Below are 20,929 nucleotides of genomic sequence, written 5' to 3'. Positions count from 1 at the left end.
AAATATATATATATATCCCTGGGGATAGGAGAGAAAGAATACTTCCCACGTATTCCCTGCGTGTCGTAGAAGGCGACTAAAAGGGAAGGGAGCGGGGGGCTGGAAATCCTCCCCTCTCATTTCTTTTTAATTTTCCAAAAGAAGGAACAGCGAAGGGGGCCAGGTGAGGATATTCCCTCAAAGGCCCAGTCCTCTGTTCTTAACGCTACCTCGCTAATGCGGGAAATGGCGAATAGTATGAAAGAAAGAAAAAGATTATATATATATATATATATATATATATATATACTTTTTTCTTTCAAACTATTCGCCATTTCTCGCGTTAGCAAGGTAGCGTTAAGAACAGAGGACTGGGCCTCTGAGGGAATATATATATGGAGAAAAACTGGAGGAAGTAAAGTGTTTTAGATATCTGGGAGTGGATCTGGCAGTGGATGGAACCATGGAAGCGGAAGTGGATCATAGGGTGGGGGAGGGGGCGAAAATTCTGGGAGCCTTGAAGAATGTGTGGAAGTCGAGAACATTATCTCGGAAAGCAAAAATGGGTATGTTTGAAGGAATAGTGGTTCCAACAATGTTGTATGATTGCGAGGCGTGGGCTATGGATAGAGTTGTGCGCAGGAGGATGGATGTGCTGGAAATGAGATGTTTGAGGACAATGTGTGGTGTGAGGTGGATTGATCGAGTAAGTAACGTAAGGGTAAGAGAGATGTGTGGAAATAAAAAGAGTGTGGTTGAGAGAGCAGAAGAGGGTGTTTTGAAATGGTTTGGGCACATGGAGAGAATGAGTGAGGAAAGATTGACCAAGAGGATATATGTGTCGGAGGTGGAGGGAACGAGGAGAAGTGGGAGACCAAATTGGTGGTGTAAAGATGGAGTGAAAAAGATTTTGTGTGATCAGGGCCAGAACATGCAGGAGGGTGAAAGGAGGGCAAGGAATAGAGTGAATTGGATCGATGTGGTATACCGGGGTTGACGTGCTGTCAGTGGATTGAATCAGGGCATGTGAAGCGTCTGGGGTAAACCATGGAAAGCTGTGTAGATATGTATATTTGCGTGTGTGGACATATGTATATACATGTGTATGGGGGTGGGTTGGGCCATTTCTTTCGTCTGTTTCCTTGCGCTACCTCACAAACGTGGGAGACAGCGACAAAGCGAAAAAAAAAAAAAAAAAAAAAAAAAAAAAGATACAGTTGATAGAGATGCTCTGTGGAAGGTATTAAGAATATATGGTGTGGGAGGCAAGTTGTTAGAAGCAGTGAAAAGTTTTTATCGAGGATGTAAGGCATGTGTACGTGTAGGAAGAGAGGAAAGTAATTGGTTCTCAGTGAATGTAGGTTTGCGGCAGGGGTGTGTGATGTCTCCATGGCTGTTTAATTTGTTTATGGATGGGGTTGTTAGGGAGGTGAATGCAAGAGTTTTGGAAAGAGGGGCAAGTATGAAGTCTGTTGTGGATGAGAGAGCTTGGGAAGTGAGTCAGTTGTTGTTCGCTGATGATACAGAGCTGGTGGCTGATTCATGTGAGAAACTGCAGAAGCTGGTGACTGAGTTTGGTAAAGTGTGTGAAAGAAGAAAGTTAAGAGTAAATGTGAATAAGAGCAAGGTTATTAGGTACAGTAGGGTTGAGGGTCAAGTCAATTGGGAGGTAAGTTTGAATGGAGCAAAACTGGAGGAAGTAAAGTAATTTAGATATCTGGGAGTGGATCTGGCAGTGGATGGAACCATGGAAGCAGAAGTGGATCATAGGGTGGGGGAGGGGGCGAAAATCCTGGGAGCCTTGAAGAATGTGTGGAAGTTGAGAACATTATCTCGGAGAGCAAAAATAGGTATGTTTGAAGGAATAGTGGTTCCAACAATGTTGTATGGTTGCGAGGTGTGGGCTATGGATAGAGTTGAGCGCAGGAGGATGGATGTGCTGGAAATGAGATGTTTGAGGACAATGTGTGGTGTGAGGTGGTTTGATCGAATAAGTAACGTAAGGGTAAGAGAGATGTGTGGAAACAAAAAGAGCGTGGTTGAGAGAGCAGAAGAGGGTGTTTTGAAATGGTTTGGGCACATGGAGAGAATGAGTGAGGAAAGATTGACCAAGAGGATATATGTGTCGGAGGTGGAGGGAACGAGAAGTGGGAGACCAAATTGGAGGTGGAAAGATGGAGTGAAAAAGATTTTGTGTGATCGGGGCCTGAACATGCAGGAGGGTGAAAGGAGGGCAAGGAATAGAGTGAACTGGATCGATGTGGTATACCGGGGTTGACGTGCTGTCAGTGGATTGAATCAGGGCATGTGAAGCGTCTGGGGTAAACCATGGAAAGCTGTGTAGGTATGTATATTTGCGTGTGTGGACGTATGTATATACATTTGTACGGGGGTGGGTTGGGCCATTTCTTTCGTCTGTTTCCTTGCGCTACCTCGCAAACGCGGGAGAGTGGCAAAAAAAAAAAAAAAAATATATATATATATATATATATATATATATATATATATATATATATATATATATATATATATATATATATATATATATATTTATATATACTGTGCCAGGGACAGATGAAAAAAGGCCACATATTCTCACTCCCATTATCTAGCTCTCATGCACAATACACTGAAAGCACAACTTCCTACTCACAACCAGGCCCTACAGATCTTTTCGTGGTTTCCCTAGATGCTTTATACGCACTGCTTCAGTCCACTGACAGCACTTCACCTCCTGTATACAACATCACTCTAATTCATTCTATCCAGCACACACCTTTGCTATTTGGTCTCCGTCTTCTCCTTGTCCCCTCCACTACTCCTTTGTCAGCCTCATCTCACCTTTTCTCTCCATAAGTCCAAACCATTTTAGTATAACCTCTTCAGCTTTCTCAACCATACTCTTTTTATAACATATCTCTCTCTTGCCTTATTATTAATGATAATAATAAGTTGCTTAATCAACCCTCCTTACTCTGCATATTATCTTTAAACACTTGATTAACAACACTGCCATCATCCTCTGTACATTCTCATCGATGGCTCCTGCCTCAAATCCATGCAAAATCGTTGCATACCCATTTTTGCCCTCTCCTTCTATACATTTCTTAATGCTCTCAGAGACTTCATCCCTCGCCCATCCCATGACTCATCTCTTACTTCAATGGTTCCATTTGCTGCCATGTCCACTCCTAAATATCTAAACTGCTTCACTTCCTCCAAATTATCTCCAATCATACTCACATCCAACTAATATGTCTCTCCACACTGCTCAACCTAGTGACCTTGCTTTTATTTACATTTAATTTCAACTTTTCCATTTCACACACACTCCCAAACTCATATATTAAACTTTGTAGTTTCTCACTCGGGTCTGACAACAGTATTGTGTCCTCAGCAAACAACAACTGACTCGCTTCTGTCTCCCTCATCTCCTACAGACTGCATACCTGTTCCCCCCCTACCTCTCCTAGACCTTTGCATTTACACACACATTAAAAGAAATCCCATCTTGTAAACAAAAAAATTATTTTCCTTTGTAAACTGAGAGACTGACATGCAAAAATACAAACACACACGCAAAAAGTAATATAACTACCTTTGCATTGGCCCAGTGGAGTGTAGAGTATGCAGAAGGAGGGGGTGTGACTGACATGCTGGGCACCTCGAGATAAGACAGGAGGACATGGAGGTTTTATCTATTTCTTTCTCTTGAACTCGATACCACACTCTACTGTTATTTCTTACACAGTCACAATAATGGTAGTGCCTAGCATAAATATAAATTTCACTTTTTCATTCTAGTATGCTGCTTTCATGCCAGCACTATAGTGCTAGGAAGAGACAAAGAAAAGGCCCCATTCTCTCATGCTATGCATACTAAAAATAAGCGGGAAGAGAGGGTGTGGGTAGAATTTTTAAGCAATTCTTCCTCACCTTGAGAGAAGAGAGATAGATGTGGAGGTTCTGTTTACATATATTACACAATTTTTATTTTTCATAGAAGCACAGTATTGGTGATAAATAATATAAAAATATACTACATACACTAAATGATACACTACAAGCTACTCTATAAAAGTAATACTTTAGTCAAAATGAATAATATTCTAGCTCTTTATCATAATTCATTAAGTACTAAAGTTCTCTAGTACCCCTGGACTGCATCCCTGAAAACAGGACCAGCTGTTATGTACTCTGTTCCATATAACTAGACAGGTCGAATGCAAGGATGGTAGGAACGCAGGTTTGGTCCCATGTTGGCCTCCCTCCTTACTCCCCTTAAAATTGCTTTTCATTTGTTTCTTTACATTTCACCTGTTATTCTTCTTCACCTTCCTTATCAGATGATATATATGATGGTAAGTATTCTTCCTCATCACTAAGATCAGCCAAAAATATATGTATTTTACAAGGGGATATGCACTTCCAATGGTGACAGTAAGGGTTCAGAGGATAGCAAAATGTTTCCCAATGTCTTCCTGGCAACAGAAGAAATAAGTCAGCTAGGCATTTAAACAGAAGTAGAAAAAGTTAAAGCAGCATATGATACTGGCTACCAGACTTTAAGGAAATATGTGAAACTCAAGACACACACACAGTGCTCACCATGTTCTATGGGCTTGCAGGTGATGGTGTGGAGACTATAAGAGGTAGGTTTTAAGCTATCTATCTATATCTCTAATGTCTGTTCCCTCCTGGAACTCACCCAAGGGGTCATGGGAAACAAGTCTCCATAACAAGTGAACTCTGGTGTCACTTCTTAGCCTTTAATGCCTAACCTATCAGGCCACTGGCAGAGGGCAACTCTAGTGCAGTGTTTCCAGGGGCTTCTAACTTTATTCCTAAAGCCCTCTTTTACTTAATGTGTCTACCCAATATTCGTGCCTAATGTTCAAACCTACTACTACCTAATGCTCCCACCTAATGTTCCTATCAACTACTTGTACCTAATGCTCCTCCCTAAATGTTCCTACATACTATATCTATTGATCCTACCATTTTCCCAAAAGGAAGGGCTAGCACACAGTGCTCCCTGCAGGAAAATCTACTGTTACAAAGAATAAGTTGTGTGAGTTGAGCATTGTCAAGTGTTATGTGTGACAAAGAGAGATCGTATGCTTGTAGACAGAATGCCAGCAGTCCACATGTGGGTGAGGAAGAAAGAAAAGACAGTTACCTGTGTCAGAGGAGTGCAACTTGACAACCACTGAAGTGCTGGCTCACTACACAGCTGTCTACCCCTATAAATACTCAGGTGGGGAGTACCAGTAATATACCTCCCTTGTTGGTGGCTGCCTACAAACTACTACCTACCTAGGTTTCATGCTATTCTTAAAATGATGAATCAGGTTCTGCTCAAAGAGATGGGGTTATCATCAGCTTATTTGGATGGACAGTGTTGATGGTTAGATGATGATGAACTTCAGGGTGAAAAGTAGAGTTATGCTCTTCTACTGTTCCTTATCCCTCATCTGCACAGCTTTGCATGACACAATATGAGTTAAGGTTGAGGCCTAAACAACTTTTTTGCCTTAATCTGAGTAGCTTCATATGATAGAAAGATGAAGTTGATACCTGTATAGCCTGTTGTATGTAACAATGTCTACATGATGAAAACAGACATCTCTTGTTTTACTGGGTACTACACACTAGTTTCTTCTGCTATATCTTAGCAGCAGCACTACAAGCTTTACTAACATTTTTCATCACATGGAGAAGATGCACTGATAATTAAGAGATGTGATTAAACAGGAAAACTTTTGAACAATATCTACACCCTAACAATAGGAGAGGGAATGTGAGCAACCAGTAGGTTCTAGCCTTTATTAGACTAAGGGAGGTTTGAATAAGTGCTTGTCAACTTAAGAAGCTATCCATTTAAGTAAAGAGAAAACTGGATATTTCAAAATCTCACTGATTTACATATGCAAACTTGTATATGCACATCAAAGATTCGAGGTTACAGTTTTCATGATAGTTGCAGTGCAACTATATGTGCAGTTTGTAAATGGTCCAATCCAAAGGAATTTCTGTTGTCGATCATCTCTAAAAATTTCAAATTCCAAAAGTGATCACGGCTGCATGTAGCGCACGTAATATTGTAAGGTTTTAGCAATCCATAAATATCTTTAACTCCGTGTGTCTTCCACTTTATATCCTGGTGGGATAATCAATACCTCTTCCATACCAAAATCTGTGCATTTCTCAACATTCTTCCAAAGTTAGGCTGGCACCTTGTACTCTTGCATCTTGATACTCTCATCTACAAGGGGGAAATGTTGCACCCAATGAATCCAGTCATAATTCTGACCAGACTTGGCACACATGCGCAGTACGATTCAAAACAAACAGACATGCAGAATGGGGTCTTAGAAGATGTTAATAGGCATATGTCATGATTTAACACGAGCACCATGAAAACTAAAGAAATTAGATATGTCTGTAGGCAAGAAATGTGAGTTGCACGTAGATCTGGGCACCAGTTCAGGGCACTGGTGACATTTGGCAACCCCAGTCAGCCAATCAAAGGACTGCATTCATTAGATGACACCAACTGTCTATCTAAAGTGTGATGGGACCAGTTTGTTCCAAATTTAGAGTGCAAACATTCCTGCATAGCAATATAATCAGGTGGACTGACAAAATACTAAGAAATAAACAAGTGCCTTTAGTTTATTTAGATACCTCTCAAAGAAAACTCATTTTCATAAATAGCAAGACATAATGGCAGTGTGTGTGATGAAAGTATCTTGATAAATGGTTTTTGCCACCAAAAATCAAAGTAACTACTAAATTAGCTGTGCTTTTGTTTTTTCATCATTCCTCTAATATTATGTGTGGACAGGAAAACGTGTTTAAGTACTCTACCGGCATTTTATAGCTTTTGTTTTTTTCAGCTGACTGTTCACAAAAAGTTTGGCATAAACAAATATCATGCATGAATTTGTGTAAAATAAAATTAAGCTAATGACAAACATGCAGTGTAAATCATGCAAGTCATTTATAATTACTAATTTGTTAATCCAATGGATAAAATACCTCAGAGAAGCAGATATTTTCCAAATGTTCAATGTAGTCAGTTCACTAGGAAGGCTCTGTCACAGAATATATCATATGTACTTTGTTAGTATAAGTTAGTTCACTACTATATCAATCAGCTAGAAAGCTAATAAAAAACAAAACCAAAATCCTTCATACTTAAATGAAATATTCTTTACTGCAACAAATGTTACAAAAGGTTTTGCTGATGGTATGCATTGTTTTCTCACTTTATAATAAAACACAAATGACAATGGTGAAACCAAAACTGCAAATAAAAGCCATGTATAAACAATTAGTTCAGAGAGCAAACTATTTTACACAAATAAACATGAAAATAATAAAATAACATGCATAACCAATCAACAAATAATCACAGTTTCATAGTCCAGATGCATTAAAAGATCTAGCTTTTGAACATTACGCATATCAATTATTCATTAATAAGGTGCCCCTTACACAGAAGAAAGTTAATGCCAATACAAACAAAACAGTTAGCTATTATTACAACTACATTTGAGAAGATCTTCTCATGAGAACTTTTATCTTGTGAATTCCAAAGTGCCATGCATAATGGTAAAACTATGAATGCTCTTTGTCTTGACTTTAATTTTCCCTAGTCTCACAATGTTTACATTCCTTAAGACTGATTTGCAATGAGGATTAAAGAGGAAGTATCTATCTATCTATTCATTTATTTATTTATTTTGCTTTGTCGTTGTCTCCTGCATTAGTGAGGTAGCGCAAGGAAACAGACGAAAGAATGGCCCATCCCACCCACATACACATGTATATACATACACATCCACACACGCAAATATACATACCTATACATCTCAACGTATACATATATATACATACACACACAGACATATACATATATACACATGTACATAATTCATACTGTCTGCCTTTATTCATTCCCATCGCCACCTCGCATACAACAAAGGCCCCATTCATTCACACTCAGTCTCTAGCTGTCATGTAATAATGCACCGAAACCACAGCTCCCTTTCCACACCCAGGCCCCACAGAACTTTCAATGGTTTACCCCAGACGCTTCACATGCCCTGGTTCAATCTATTGACAGCACGTCGACCCTGGTATACCACATTGTTCCAATTCACTCTATTCTTTGCACGCCTTTCACCCTCCTGCATGTTCAGGCCCCGATCACTCAAAATCTTTTTCACTCCATCTTTCCACCTCCAATTTGGTCTCCCACTTCTCCTCGTTCCCTCCACCTCTGACACATACATCCTCTTGGTCAATCTTTCTGCACTCATTCTCTCCATGTGGCCAAACCATTTCAAAACACCCTCTTCTGCTCTCTCAACCACACTCTTTTTATTACCACATATCTCTCTTACCCTATTATTACTTGCTCGACCAAACCACCTCACACCACATATTGTCCTCAAACATCTCATTTCCAGCACATCCACCCTCCTCCGCACAACTCTATCCACAGCCCATGCCTCGCAACCATACAACATTGTTGGAACCACTATTCCTTCAAACATACCCATTTTTGCTTTCCGAGATAATGTTCTCGACTTCCACACATTCTTCAAGGCTCCCAGAATTTTTGCCCCCTCCCCCACCCTATGATTCACTTCCGCTTCCATGGTTCCATCCGCTGCCAAATCCACTCCCAGATATCTAAAACACTTCACTTCCTCCAGTTTTTCTCCATTCAAACTTACCTCCCAATTGACTTGACCCTCAACCTTACTGTACCTAATAACCTTGCTCTTATTCACATTTACTCTCAACTTTCTTCTTTCACACACTTTACCAAACTCAGTCACCAGCTTCTGCAGTTTCTCACATGAATCAGCCACCAGCGCTGTATCATCAGCAAACAACAACTGACTCACATCCCAGGCTCTCTCATCCACAACAGACTTCATACTTGCCCCTCTTTCCAAAACTCTTGCATTCACCTCCCTAACAACCCCATCCATAAACAAATTTAACAACCATGGAGACATCACACACCCCTGCCGCAAACCTACATTCACTGAGAACCAATCACTTTCCTCTCTTCCTACACGTACACATGCCTTACATCCTCGATAAAAACTTTTCACTGCTTCTAACAACTTGCCTCCAACACCATATATTCTTAATACCTTCCACAGAGCATCTCTATCAACTCTATCATATGCCTTCTCCAGATCCATAAATGCTACATACAAATCCATTTGCTTTTCTAAGTATTTCTCACATACATTCCTCAAAGCAAACACCTGATCCACACATCCTCTACCACTTCTGAAACCACACTGCTCTTTCCCAATCTGATGCTCTGTACATGCCTTCACCCTCTCAATCAATACCCTCCCATATAATTTACCAGGAATACTCAACAAACTTATACCTCTGTAATTTGAGCACTCGCCTTTGTCCCCTTTGCCTCTGTACAAAGGCACTATGCAAGCATTCTGCCAATCCTCAGGCACCTCATCATGAATCATACATACATTAAATAACCTTACCAACCAGTCAACAACACAGTCAACCCCTTTTTTTTTATAAATTCCACTGCAATACCATCCAAACCTGCTGCCTTGCCGGCTATCATCTTCCGCAAAGCTTTTACTACCTCTTCTCTGTTTACCAAATCATTTTCCCTAACCCTCTCATTTTGCACACCACCTCGACCAAAACACCCTATATCTGCCACTCTATCATCAAACACATTCAACAAAACTTCAAAATACTCACTCCACCTCCTTCTCACATCACCACTACTTGTTATCACCTCCCCATTATCCCCCTTCACTGAAGTTCCCATTTGTTCCCTTGTCTTACGCACTTTATTTACCTCCTTCCAAAACATCTTTTTATTCTCCCTAAAATTTAATGATACTCTCTCATCCCAGCTCTCATTAGCCCTCTTTTTCACCTCTTGCACCTTTCTCTTGACCTCCTGCCTCTTTCTTTTATACGTCTCCCACTCATTTGCATTATTTTCCTGCAAAAATCATCCAAATGCCTCTCTCTTCTCTTTCACTAGTAATCTTACTTCTTCATCCCACCACTCACTACCTTTTCTAATCTGCCCACCTCCCACGCTTCTCATGCCACAAGCATCTTTTGCGCAAGCCATCGATGTATTCATTCTGTTTCTTCATGAATCGTGACCAAACCTGAGCTTCTTCTAATTATGAGCTAATATAAGTAGCAAACAGTTTACAGAACACCTTTTTACTCATGTTTTTACATTCAACGATAATGTTTACGTCCATAACCAGTATACTGAACATTCTCCTCTTGTGATGTTCTGGCAGTAGGTTGGTTATGTGTTGACCCACAAGACCCTATCACACAGATTCTTGTTTCTAATCAATTAGTCCTTTTTTACTATTCTTAATGTTAGCTAGTGTAATCCTGGCCCCCCTTATTTCTCTCACGACTTTAGCATTATTTACCGATATATTCAAGTTTGAACTAGTCCTTTTGGTAAATCATTTACATTGCTCAAAAATAGTTGAGACCTAAGACTTAATCTTGCAACATGTTACTAGTTACCCCAATCCCTTGAAATAATTCATCTGTTCCCTTCAACTTAAATATTCATGATTCACAAAAAAAAAAACACTGCTTAAGCTTCCCTGATCATCCAGCTTCTTTATCAATATCTTCAAATGCCTTCCAAGAAAACACAGTCCATTCAACCAGTTTTTTTTGTCTAAAACAGAGCTCAGTGCCTGCAAAGTCTGAAATATTTGTAATCCAAAATCTCTTTAGTCAGAACACATGTTGCCTTTCAGTTGAACAGATTCTGATCTATAAATAATCAATATATTTTCTAATCGTTTTTCCCAGCATTTTACTGACCACACTTATCAGAGATACTATTCAGTAGTTCATTTAAGTTGCTTTATCACCTGTCTTAAAAAATCAGGCAGGATATTTGACCTTCACTTCATCAATACAATGCCTTCCTCCAATGATTTCTTTAATAGCATTCTAATAGATCTGTGAACTTCTGCATACTCCTTGGGCACATATTTAGATGTTTAACTAAATTCTTTATATTTATAGGGATCCAAGTCCTTCAGTAACCTTGTATCTTTTTTAGCAACATCAATACTTTATAGGTCCTCTTCCCCATCCCATCTCATTAGTGTTGGGGCTACAATGTCCTCTCACATGAATACACTTTCTGTTCACTTTCTTACATTTCATCTTTTCAAAACTCTTAGAATCCTTCTTCCTGATTTGCTGTTCTTTAAGTGAAAGTTTATTTCTAACAAATCTATATTAAGTTTGAATATGGTAATGCCTTATTCACAACTTTCTTTTTCATGTCTCTGCTCCTTCCTTATTCTACTTATTATTCACTCTCTTATACCTTCAAATGATGGCTGGCTGTTGTCCTGCCTATACCTCTTCCACAATACCTCCCTATGTTCTTTCTTTTTGTCATCTTTCATTAAACCATGTCATTCATTTTCTAACTTCTACTCAATGCTAATAGTATCCATGTATCAATCCCTTCATATATTTCACATAACCTTACATAACTATATTGTATATTCTAGCTGTGATATTCCATTTTTTTTTCAATTAATGTACCAAAAGGAAATAATCTCCTCTACACAGTTACCATAACTGTCTCCTCTAGGTCTAGCTTCTTCAGATCCTCTTTTAAAGCTCTCACCAACCATGAAGTCACATTTCAGCACAAAACAGTCACCTCTCTGTGCAGGGTATCATGTCTGATATTTTCTATTTCCATACTATTATACACGTTATCATACAGATATGATCTGATATTGATGGCATATCAGCCACTTTGGCTTCTGTGTGCTCAGTGATGTTCATACAAGAAATTTTCCAATTCACATTCAATGAATATGTATCCAAGAGAATCAAAGTATTTCCTATCAATTTCTTGGTTTTCAAAATCTCCCATAATTGATACTTTTCCTTTTTTTGAGAAGTGTAAGTCATGCTGCCTCGTACTTCATCTTGACTGTGCCTTCATTTTCTACAAACGAGTTATCTGGTTCACAGTACTCTTTGGAGGACTGTAAATTATAAACACTATTATGCAAGACTGTATTGTTGTGTACTGTTTATTGGAACCAACCATGATTATATTTTGAAACTTGAAGTTATCCCTTAAATCCCCTTTATGCAAGACTGTATCATTATGTCCTGTTTATTGGGACCAACCATGACTATATATTGAAACATGAAGTTATCCCTTAAATCCCCTATCTTCTTTGTCTTCTATTTCCTTTCATACCATCAAGTATCCCTAGGGAAAGATTTCATCTAATTTCATCTAAGTTTTATGTCAAATCCCAAACCAATTTTTTTTTCAAGTGCTCTACCTCCAGCTCTATTTCAAATATGGTGCTCCAAATTCATCAGCATTCATGTAACAATTTTCATATCTGCTCTTACCTTAGCAGAGTAAGAATAGACACCCCACTGAATTCTTCAAATGGTCAGCATGTTTCTTAGCCTGGGTTATGATCTCTATACTTAATGTAAACTTACTTTTTTCTTTTAGTTACATTTTCCCATTCCTTCTATTTCTTTTTTCAATATAATTGTATTTGCTATATCTTTAGCTTCAAGTGATTCCCATTTCTGAATTTCTTCCTTCATTATCCTTTCTTTTACTGGAATGAAATCTTCATCCAAAAATCATAAACAGTCTGCATCTATCTAGCTCAACTGTCACCTAGGTCATATTGCAGAAGTAATTTAACCACTTCCACATATCTGGTCCTTTCTAAAATCAGTAGTTTCAACTTCATGCATCAGTTCTGAATATCCTGCACCTTAGTAAGCCTGTCATCACACATTCCATACATTTCTCACTTAATTTTTACACTATGAGAGTATATGGTAATCTCTATAACTTGTTAAGTTTCTGTGACCCTCAGTTTCATCATAATAACCCCAGGTCACGGTCTGTTGAGGCTGGTCCTGAGTTCCCCTGACCTTGAAAGTGTGTGTAAACACCCATCTTTAATCATCTACTTGTACAGTACCTATTTACACTCATGAGGCTCCATCTCTTGAACCTTTCTCTACAATTGTAAAAGCTCTTAAACTTCTGTATACAGTCCAAATTCACCACAGTCTTGTTCAATTCATTCCATTTATCCAACAATCATATATTTTTTAACTGGTTTCTTACTTAATTTTATGACTGTTCTAACCCTGCATCTTTTGAAATGCTGTTCAGTGTCTACATCAGCAAATTGGTTTTAAAACTTAAAGGTCATGGTCAGGTCACCCTTCTATTCTCTATTCTATGGCAGGAAAATTTAAGGCCTCAAGCCTCTCCTTTTAACTTAACTCTCTTAATTCTGCAACCATCTTTGTTTCCCTCCTCTTGAACTTTTCTACATCTTTGTGCTTCTTTAAGTGCAGTGGCCAAGCTTGTGAAGCATATTCTACTTTTGGCCTTGTACAGGAAATAAGAAGCTAGCTAAATACTTCCATATCCTTAAACCTGAAAGCCATTCTAATATTGCCAGCAAACTGTGTGTCTCCTTCACTGTTCTAATGTGGGACTCTGATGACAGGTTAGATGAGATGTCAACTCTCAAGTCCCTGTCACAAAATCCTGTAAAAACCACCCATTTGCAATGTATGGCGTGTGTGTGCGTGTGTGTGTGCGCGTATGTGTACTTATACGACCCCATGTCTTGAACTTTCTTCACTATCATGCATTTTGTACATTTTTGTCTGGTGTCTACATTTATCATGTCTTCATTTACTTTGTTCCATACATCCACCACTATTATTCTATAAAAGTACTTGTTTACATAATCTTTAACAAGACTAGCTCAATTTCATGTTATGTCCTCAGAATGTTCTTTCACACCATCTCTCAAAATGCTGTTCAATTTCTATTCAATGTGTTTTAACCCCTTGGATGAGACACTCCACTCTAGCTTCATAACAATGTCAACTTCATGTAGTCTACTGCCATCTAAATGTGTATTCTGGTACTCCAGCCATTTCTCATTTTGTGAGTCATGCAATGAACACCAGAATGACAAACAATCTGCAGTCAGCAGTAACCCATGCAGTCATGGCACAGGTAGACTTCAAAGTTTACGTATCTTTCCTCTGCATTTTCACTACAAATTAGGTAAAAGAAAATAAGAAGTGGCATGCCTTTAACACTGACAGATGTCTCTATAATTCTTAAAATTCTATCTGAAAAGTTTTCTCCCATTCTTTCCCAGTCACCGTGAGTTGGAAGAGGAAGAGAGTGCTGAAAAATGAGGTGACTTGAGCAGGATGTGATGTTGATGGCCTTGGATTCACAGATGATGCTTCATATTATCACTATGGAGCACTCTAGTTATTATCTTAATTGTAGTTTTTACTTTTGTAAGTTGGATTAAAATGTATTGAAAGGATGTTTTATTCATACAAGTGGAGAGAGCATATGAGCCTGGGGTGGTAAAGTGCATCATTTCCATGATAAAGAAAAATATTTTTCATAGTCTATCATGCTTTCCAAGATAATTAATTGCCAGATTTAGAAACCTCATTATTTTTGTTAAAAGATTAAGAAATTCATGACAGTACTTTTATATTTTGATGTCAAAATTGCATTAATATGTAATGCCCAATGGTATCATGTGCATCCACGAAGTTAAAACTTAAAGGTTATGATAACGTCACCCCACTCTCTTCTTTCAATGAGGCAAAATTAAGTCTCTAGCCTTTCTCCTTAATTCAGCTCTTTTAATTCTGTTGCCCTCCTCTACCAGCTCTCTGCTTTTCTTTATGTGTGGTGTGATTACCATTTGCATTTTACAGAGAGGGAGTTTTACCCTCATATTGCTCCATCTTTACCTTCTGTAATGTACTATGTATATACGCACACACACCCTAGCCTATGCCAGGTACCTATTCTATCAACCAGCCCCTAAGACTTAAATTTATGTATGCTATCTGCTTAATCATGTCCTCAGTCATTCATCTACCACTCTTATACTATAAAAGTACACTATACACATCTTTTCAACAAGTTTCTTGCTTAATTTCAAGTTATATCCTCTCATTTTTCTATCCCTACATCTCTGAAAGAACACATCATTGATCTATTTTAAAAAATCAAAGCTTGTGATCAGGTCACACCTCACTCTTCTCTTCCAAAGTTGCCAAATCTAAAGCCTTTAGCCTTTCCCTGTAACTCAGTTCTCCTAATTTTGGTATCATCTTTGTCAACATCCTCTGAACCTTCCCTATTAGCTGTTTGCGTGTGTGTAACTATCTATTTGCACTATATATATAGGGAGTGAGTTTTAAACTTGTGAGGCCTAATCTCTTACATATTCTCTATCATAAAACCTTTTAGATTTCTGCATGCATTTGCTCATTTACTTTTTTCCATTCACCAACACTCTTACCTAATAAATTTCCTCATCTTTCTCAACTTTTTTGCGTATTTCATGTACTCTGGTTTTTCTCACTTTACATCTCGCAAAAAAATGTTAATTCTACATCATCAATTTGTTTTAAAAACTCTAATATTACGATTGTGTCACCCCTCACTCTTTTCTCTTTCAAGGTGGGCAAATCTACGGCCTGTAGCCTTTCCATGTAACATAGCTTTCTTAATTCTAGTACCATCTTTGTTGCTCTTCTGTGGACCTTCTCTATGACCTTTTTATGCTTTAGGTGATATGACCAAACTTTGGCCTTTTATGTGTGAGTTAAATACTAGGATATGCATCAGTCATCAGTTTGCTCACATGAAAATTAAGTGTATAAAAGAAAAATCAAATTAATATATAGAGAGGCAGTATGCACATGATACATCCCATGGAATTTCAAAGCTAATGACAACAAAAATAAAAACGTCAAGCAACATTCATCACCACATACTGAAACAACTAAAGGATTTGTCAAGGTAATGTTCGTTGGAATGTCGATTGAAAACAGCTAGCATGGGGATAAATAAATTCCAGAGGGGTTTTTTCATGTCTTTCAAAAACATGTTATACATAAGTACATAAGCATGATAAATGCAGAGTCCTTTGGTATTTTTTGAGCAGTTCTTTAAGATACATTCACATATGAGAAGCAAATAGATATCTATGTAAAAGAGTTTTAACCAAGCAGCAAACATACACAGATTTACATACTAAGTGCCATAGGTTCCTATCTCACCTGTAGGATTGTCAGCCATTTGGTCCAAAATATCTTCAGATTCCATGTCTTGTTTGGCTCGCTGCCATAGTTCTTCTAGTCGTTGCCTCTCTGCATCCCTCCTTTCTGTCTCCCGCCGATGTCTGGTCAGGTCCCGATGGAGCATGGCACGTGTCTCCATCTCAAACCGTCGAATTCTTTCTTGAGTGCTAGCACTTAAGCCAGCATATGAACGAATAGCTACTTCATCTCCAAAGAGTGAGGATGTTTCTGGGGTTAACTGACTAGATTGTTGGCTGGTGGTAGGAGTAGTGATGGTTTCTGTATTGGTGGATAATGTTAATGATGCAGTACAAGTGGTGATTTCATCCTTCTTAACACTAAATGAATGGTCATCATCTCCAGGCATGCCCAATTTTGTTTGTTCACTAACACTAGTCCTTTCACAATTAGGGCTTTGTGACATGTTAGATACACCAGAAAGATGACTTTGAACACTCATAAGGCTCATGTTAGATATTTTGCGTTCACTCATAGGCTTAGGGTCCGGTAACTCTACCATGCTTTCAATATGTTTTGCAAGCAGACGCTGTTTTCTCAACTCTGCTTCTTTGTCAATATCATGCTCTTCAAACCCACCATCTTTGTCACTGCATCTACCTTCATCCGGCTTGTCTTCCACAGGTTTTTTGTACTTTACTTTATGAACTTTCCTATTAGCTGCAGAGATGATGGAAGAGACAATGTCTTTCTTTATGTCTCCCTTGATGTTACCTAAAGGGAAAAATAAAAGTTTCAAATTTCATAACATTATCTGGATATGATTAACAACCTTACTTGCCAATATAGGTACATAACAGAGTACGAAATTACACTTGAACTTATTCATAAATAATAGCTTAACTAGGGAACTGGGATAGTGGGTAACAATCATGTAAATAAGTAACTTCACCGTTTGTCTTCATAACTTCAGTTTGTCTTCCTATTTACAGATTCTTTGTACAAGGAATACTTAGATTGGCTTTCATAGAATTTCATATCAGTACATGGTAGAAGTAAAGCACTGCACAATTGGAAAGGCCCAAAAATTTCACTACCTGGTGGTATTATAGCCAAAGGAGATGTACAACATTAATCATATCTTTTTTTATTTTAAGAATAGATCTATTAGGTGGAGAAATGATTTGGATTTAGTGATCACTTAAGAATATCTCCCAGCTGTAAATGAATATAAATTTTCTTTCTTCAAATTCATGACAAAATCATCTTTTCACCTAACAGAAAAGTGCATTACATATGCCAACAAAAGAATGGTTGCGAGCAAATGACACCTTTTCTTCATCTGTTCCTGGTACTACCATGCCAACAGGGAAGCTGTGAACAAGTTTCTTACAAAAAGAAACTGAAAATGCTGAATACAAAGAAACAGAGAGTAAGGCAAACACCAATGAACAGACACCTGGATCAATTCAAGGCTGATTGTGACAAGAAAGAAATCAGAAATATAGATTCACATTGTAAGAGTAATAAAGCCAACACTTGAGTCAGAAAGAAATATTGATATCGAGGCACACAAATATTTTTGGTCAAGGACATGAAAGGATGTATTTGTCAAGTTCACTCCTAAATGTATCTATGGCATTACTTTCAACTAATCTTCTTTGTAAATCATTCCACGTGTTCAACCTGCTTCTCTTTTTTACAGAACCACTCCCCGTGCCTCTCTCACTTCACATAACTCTAAGATCCAAATATACTACTTCTGCCATCATATCATCTAACATATTTAACAGGTCCTCAAAGTACTTACTTCATCTCTTTACTTCTTCCTTGCCTTTTATCACTTCCCCATCTACTCCCTTCACTGATGCTCCCATTTGTTCTCTATTTACCTAACAAAACAGTTTTTCATTGTTTCTAAAGTTTCCCGAGTCTCATCCCAACTCTCATTTGCCATCTTTTCTAGGACCTGCATCTTCCTCTTGTACATCTCTTATTTGATCACACCCCTTATCTAAAGGTATTTATTTATCTGAAGGTAATACCCATAAACCTCCCTTTTCTTTTTACCTAACACCTTAACTTCCTTATCCCGTCAACCTTACTCACATGCCACATGTGCATATGTAAGCTCTACTTCCGTAAACACCTTTGTTATGTTTGCACTAACCTCTTGCCATTCTTCACTCAGTCTCTCCTGGTATTTCCTCGTGCAAGATTCTTTTCCAAGTTCACTCGCCTTCACTACCCTATTTCCACTAATATTTCCTGAAGTATTTAACATACAATAAGCAATAATATCAAATAACTGGTCCTAAAATGGATCCCTACTGCAGATCACTTGTTATGCCTAACATTCGGACTGACTGCTAATCACTACTCTGTTAATGTCCAGTCATCCAGTTTTTGTGTAACATCATCTATAAGGAAAACACTATACACTGGTATCAGCTGCTATACTTTTACCAAGATTTTTAATCATAACAAATGCAACCTAATAAGTCTGCCAGACAGGATTGATTTCATTAAAAACCACTTTGCTTTATGAGGCTATCATCCACATATTTCACAACCTTGATTAAAATAATAGCCTCCTTAACTTTCCCTGCAACAGACATCATCATAAATATCAAACTCGTACCTTCAACTTTCTGGATATTATGAAGAAGAAGAGCCTGGCTTGAAGGCGTATCAGTTTCTGAAGGTGGCATGGACTCACAAACAGGATTCTGCATAATTGATTGATTAAAAACTGGTGGACTTGGTTCCTCTCCATCATCTTCATTAAAGAACCATGCAGCCTGTAAAAGAATTTGCCTCATATCAATTTATATACTCTGATAATTTAGATGTTTTCAATGAAAGAATATGAGAGAAAATGAAGTATTTTGTACCAAAGCAGAATAAATTTAGTTCATCTCAAAGTCTGGTTAATACAGATGACCTGTTACTCACTTGTTTCATACAAGCATGATAAAGAACATGGAAAGTAAATTCTATAAAACAAGGAGAGACTTTCAACCCTTAAACTGTGAAACTGATCTTCAGCAAGCATCCCTGGTGCGAAAAATAGAAGAAAAAAAAAATTCCTTACAAAATATATGTATATCATCAACTAGTATAGAAAAACCTAAAAAGATGTATACTTTCCTTTACATCAGTGTGGTAGGGTTTATGAATAAACTAAGTCCAGGTGGAGACACAAGTGGCCACTGAAATAATTTTTTTCCAGATGTGATTACCCGTACAGTACATAATTCTTTTGATCACAAAACCCCAAGACCTGTTTTATGGGGCTCCTAAAGCTTTTAGGCTACATTGCAATCAGCAGTGGTGAGACACTAGACTCTTTTGGAGTGAGAAGTTTCTTAATGATACTGTACTCCTTATTATCCATATGATGATAAAACCTTGCTGAAAGTGACATTTCACTCACAGCTTAACCACATGCAGGCAGAGTCCAATAATGCATATGGTGTGTGTTATGTGTGTAGGAAACCTGCCCAGCACCAAGCTTCCTTCTCCAAAGAAGGTCTTCATCCCCAAATCCTGTGCCAAGTACAACCACAAGCTTTTTTTTTTTCCTTTAAAGTTGGAGGCTCCAGTCACAGAAAAAAGTCTACATCACAGCTGGGCCTAAATTGAAAAAGAGAGAGGTTAATGAAAGGGTACAAGATTAGAAAAGGGAAAGAATCTAAGAATGCTGAAGGAAGTGAAAAAGTTGTCTTTTAAAATGTGCAAGGTCATAGTTATAGGGATAAACATGAGAGGGCATGGAGTTCCACACCTTCAAGGTATAGGGAAAGAAACAATTATCAAAATGGCCCACCCTCAAGTGGCCAATGACTATGTAGTAAACATGTGATGCAGCAGCTTGACAAGTACTATAGAAGAGGGAAGTGAACAACATTGCAGCATTGGACATGTCACATATTACCATTTGCATACATTCCATACAAGAACCAGCCAAAATTGTTTACACAACCCCTGTAGTCTCACACTACATAGACATTACTAAACATGCTAGCAAAAAGCAGCAAACAATAAGAACTCAGAAAGAAATATAATTCAAACTTCTCCCAATAAGTTGCAGACCTCACAAAACAAAGTAGCTTAGACAAAATCAAAGGACAAATCCATATGCTTAACATCATCACCACTATCTCAGTCACAGAAGGGCAAACTATAAACTGCATTCCCTACTCAACAACACTTTAACCTATATATTCTTCCTTAAACCATACCTTCACTTCCTGATCCCCATCCCCTCAAGAACTGTAAACTGGTCAAAGTCTCCAAAGATTTCTCTCACAACTCTATTATCTAGCACAGCCTTTCTCAATCTTTCATCAACTGCCACATAGTCCATCAAAGCCTTTTGCTTTTCTCATCCATCATTCCTCATCTTGCGCTGAAAAAAGATGTATGCAAGGAATAAACCCTTCTCAGCACAAACATCCACATGATAACTATCATTCTCTTTTACTTCAGGCACTCACAATTTACAAATGGTCCCTAATTTCATCACTATCCACTTTTGCATTCATCTCACCCATTATGACCACATGTCACTCATTCTCAAACCATTTATACAGTGTTTCAAATTTCACTAGGAATGCTTCATTTCATACTTGCTTCATACAGTCTTAATATTCACAGGCGCATATACACATACCCATGCATACTTCACAATTCCAACATTTCCTTTCACCCACACTATTCTTGATCCGTTCCATCAAGGCTGTGTAACACCATCCTATAC

At 38.1% G+C, this 20,929-nt stretch overlaps 1 protein-coding gene and 1 long non-coding RNA gene across 3 annotated transcripts in view; one reads left to right on the top strand and one right to left on the bottom strand.

Moving 5' to 3' along the window:
* Positions 1–14,424, top strand: part of LOC139766852 (uncharacterized) — a 64,627-nt gene extending 50,203 nt beyond the window's left edge. Inside the window, exon 3 of the long non-coding RNA XR_011716960.1 lies at positions 14,250–14,424. This is a non-coding gene — a long non-coding RNA (uncharacterized lncRNA). The remainder of the gene's footprint in view (positions 1–14,249) is intronic.
* LOC139766698 (uncharacterized) overlaps positions 1–19,158 on the bottom strand; it is a 42,368-nt gene extending 23,210 nt beyond the window's left edge. The window contains exons 1-2 of one of the 2 annotated variants that reach the window (XM_071695655.1): positions 18,809–19,158; positions 16,189–16,941 (exon numbers count right to left, since the gene is read on the bottom strand). In XM_071695655.1, coding sequence (XP_071551756.1) covers positions 16,189–16,941; positions 18,809–18,989 — 934 coding nt within the window. In that variant the 5' untranslated portion in view covers positions 18,990–19,158. The remainder of the gene's footprint in view (positions 1–16,188; positions 16,942–18,808) is intronic. The other variant, XM_071695724.1, reaches the window with a different exon arrangement.
* Positions 19,159–20,929: the final 1,771 nt, after the last annotated feature.

This window comes from Panulirus ornatus, chromosome 1 (genome assembly GCF_036320965.1).
Source record: "Panulirus ornatus isolate Po-2019 chromosome 1, ASM3632096v1, whole genome shotgun sequence".
NCBI classification, from domain to species: domain Eukaryota; kingdom Metazoa; phylum Arthropoda; class Malacostraca; order Decapoda; family Palinuridae; genus Panulirus; species Panulirus ornatus.
This window is presented reverse-complemented; position numbering and strand designations above follow the sequence as displayed.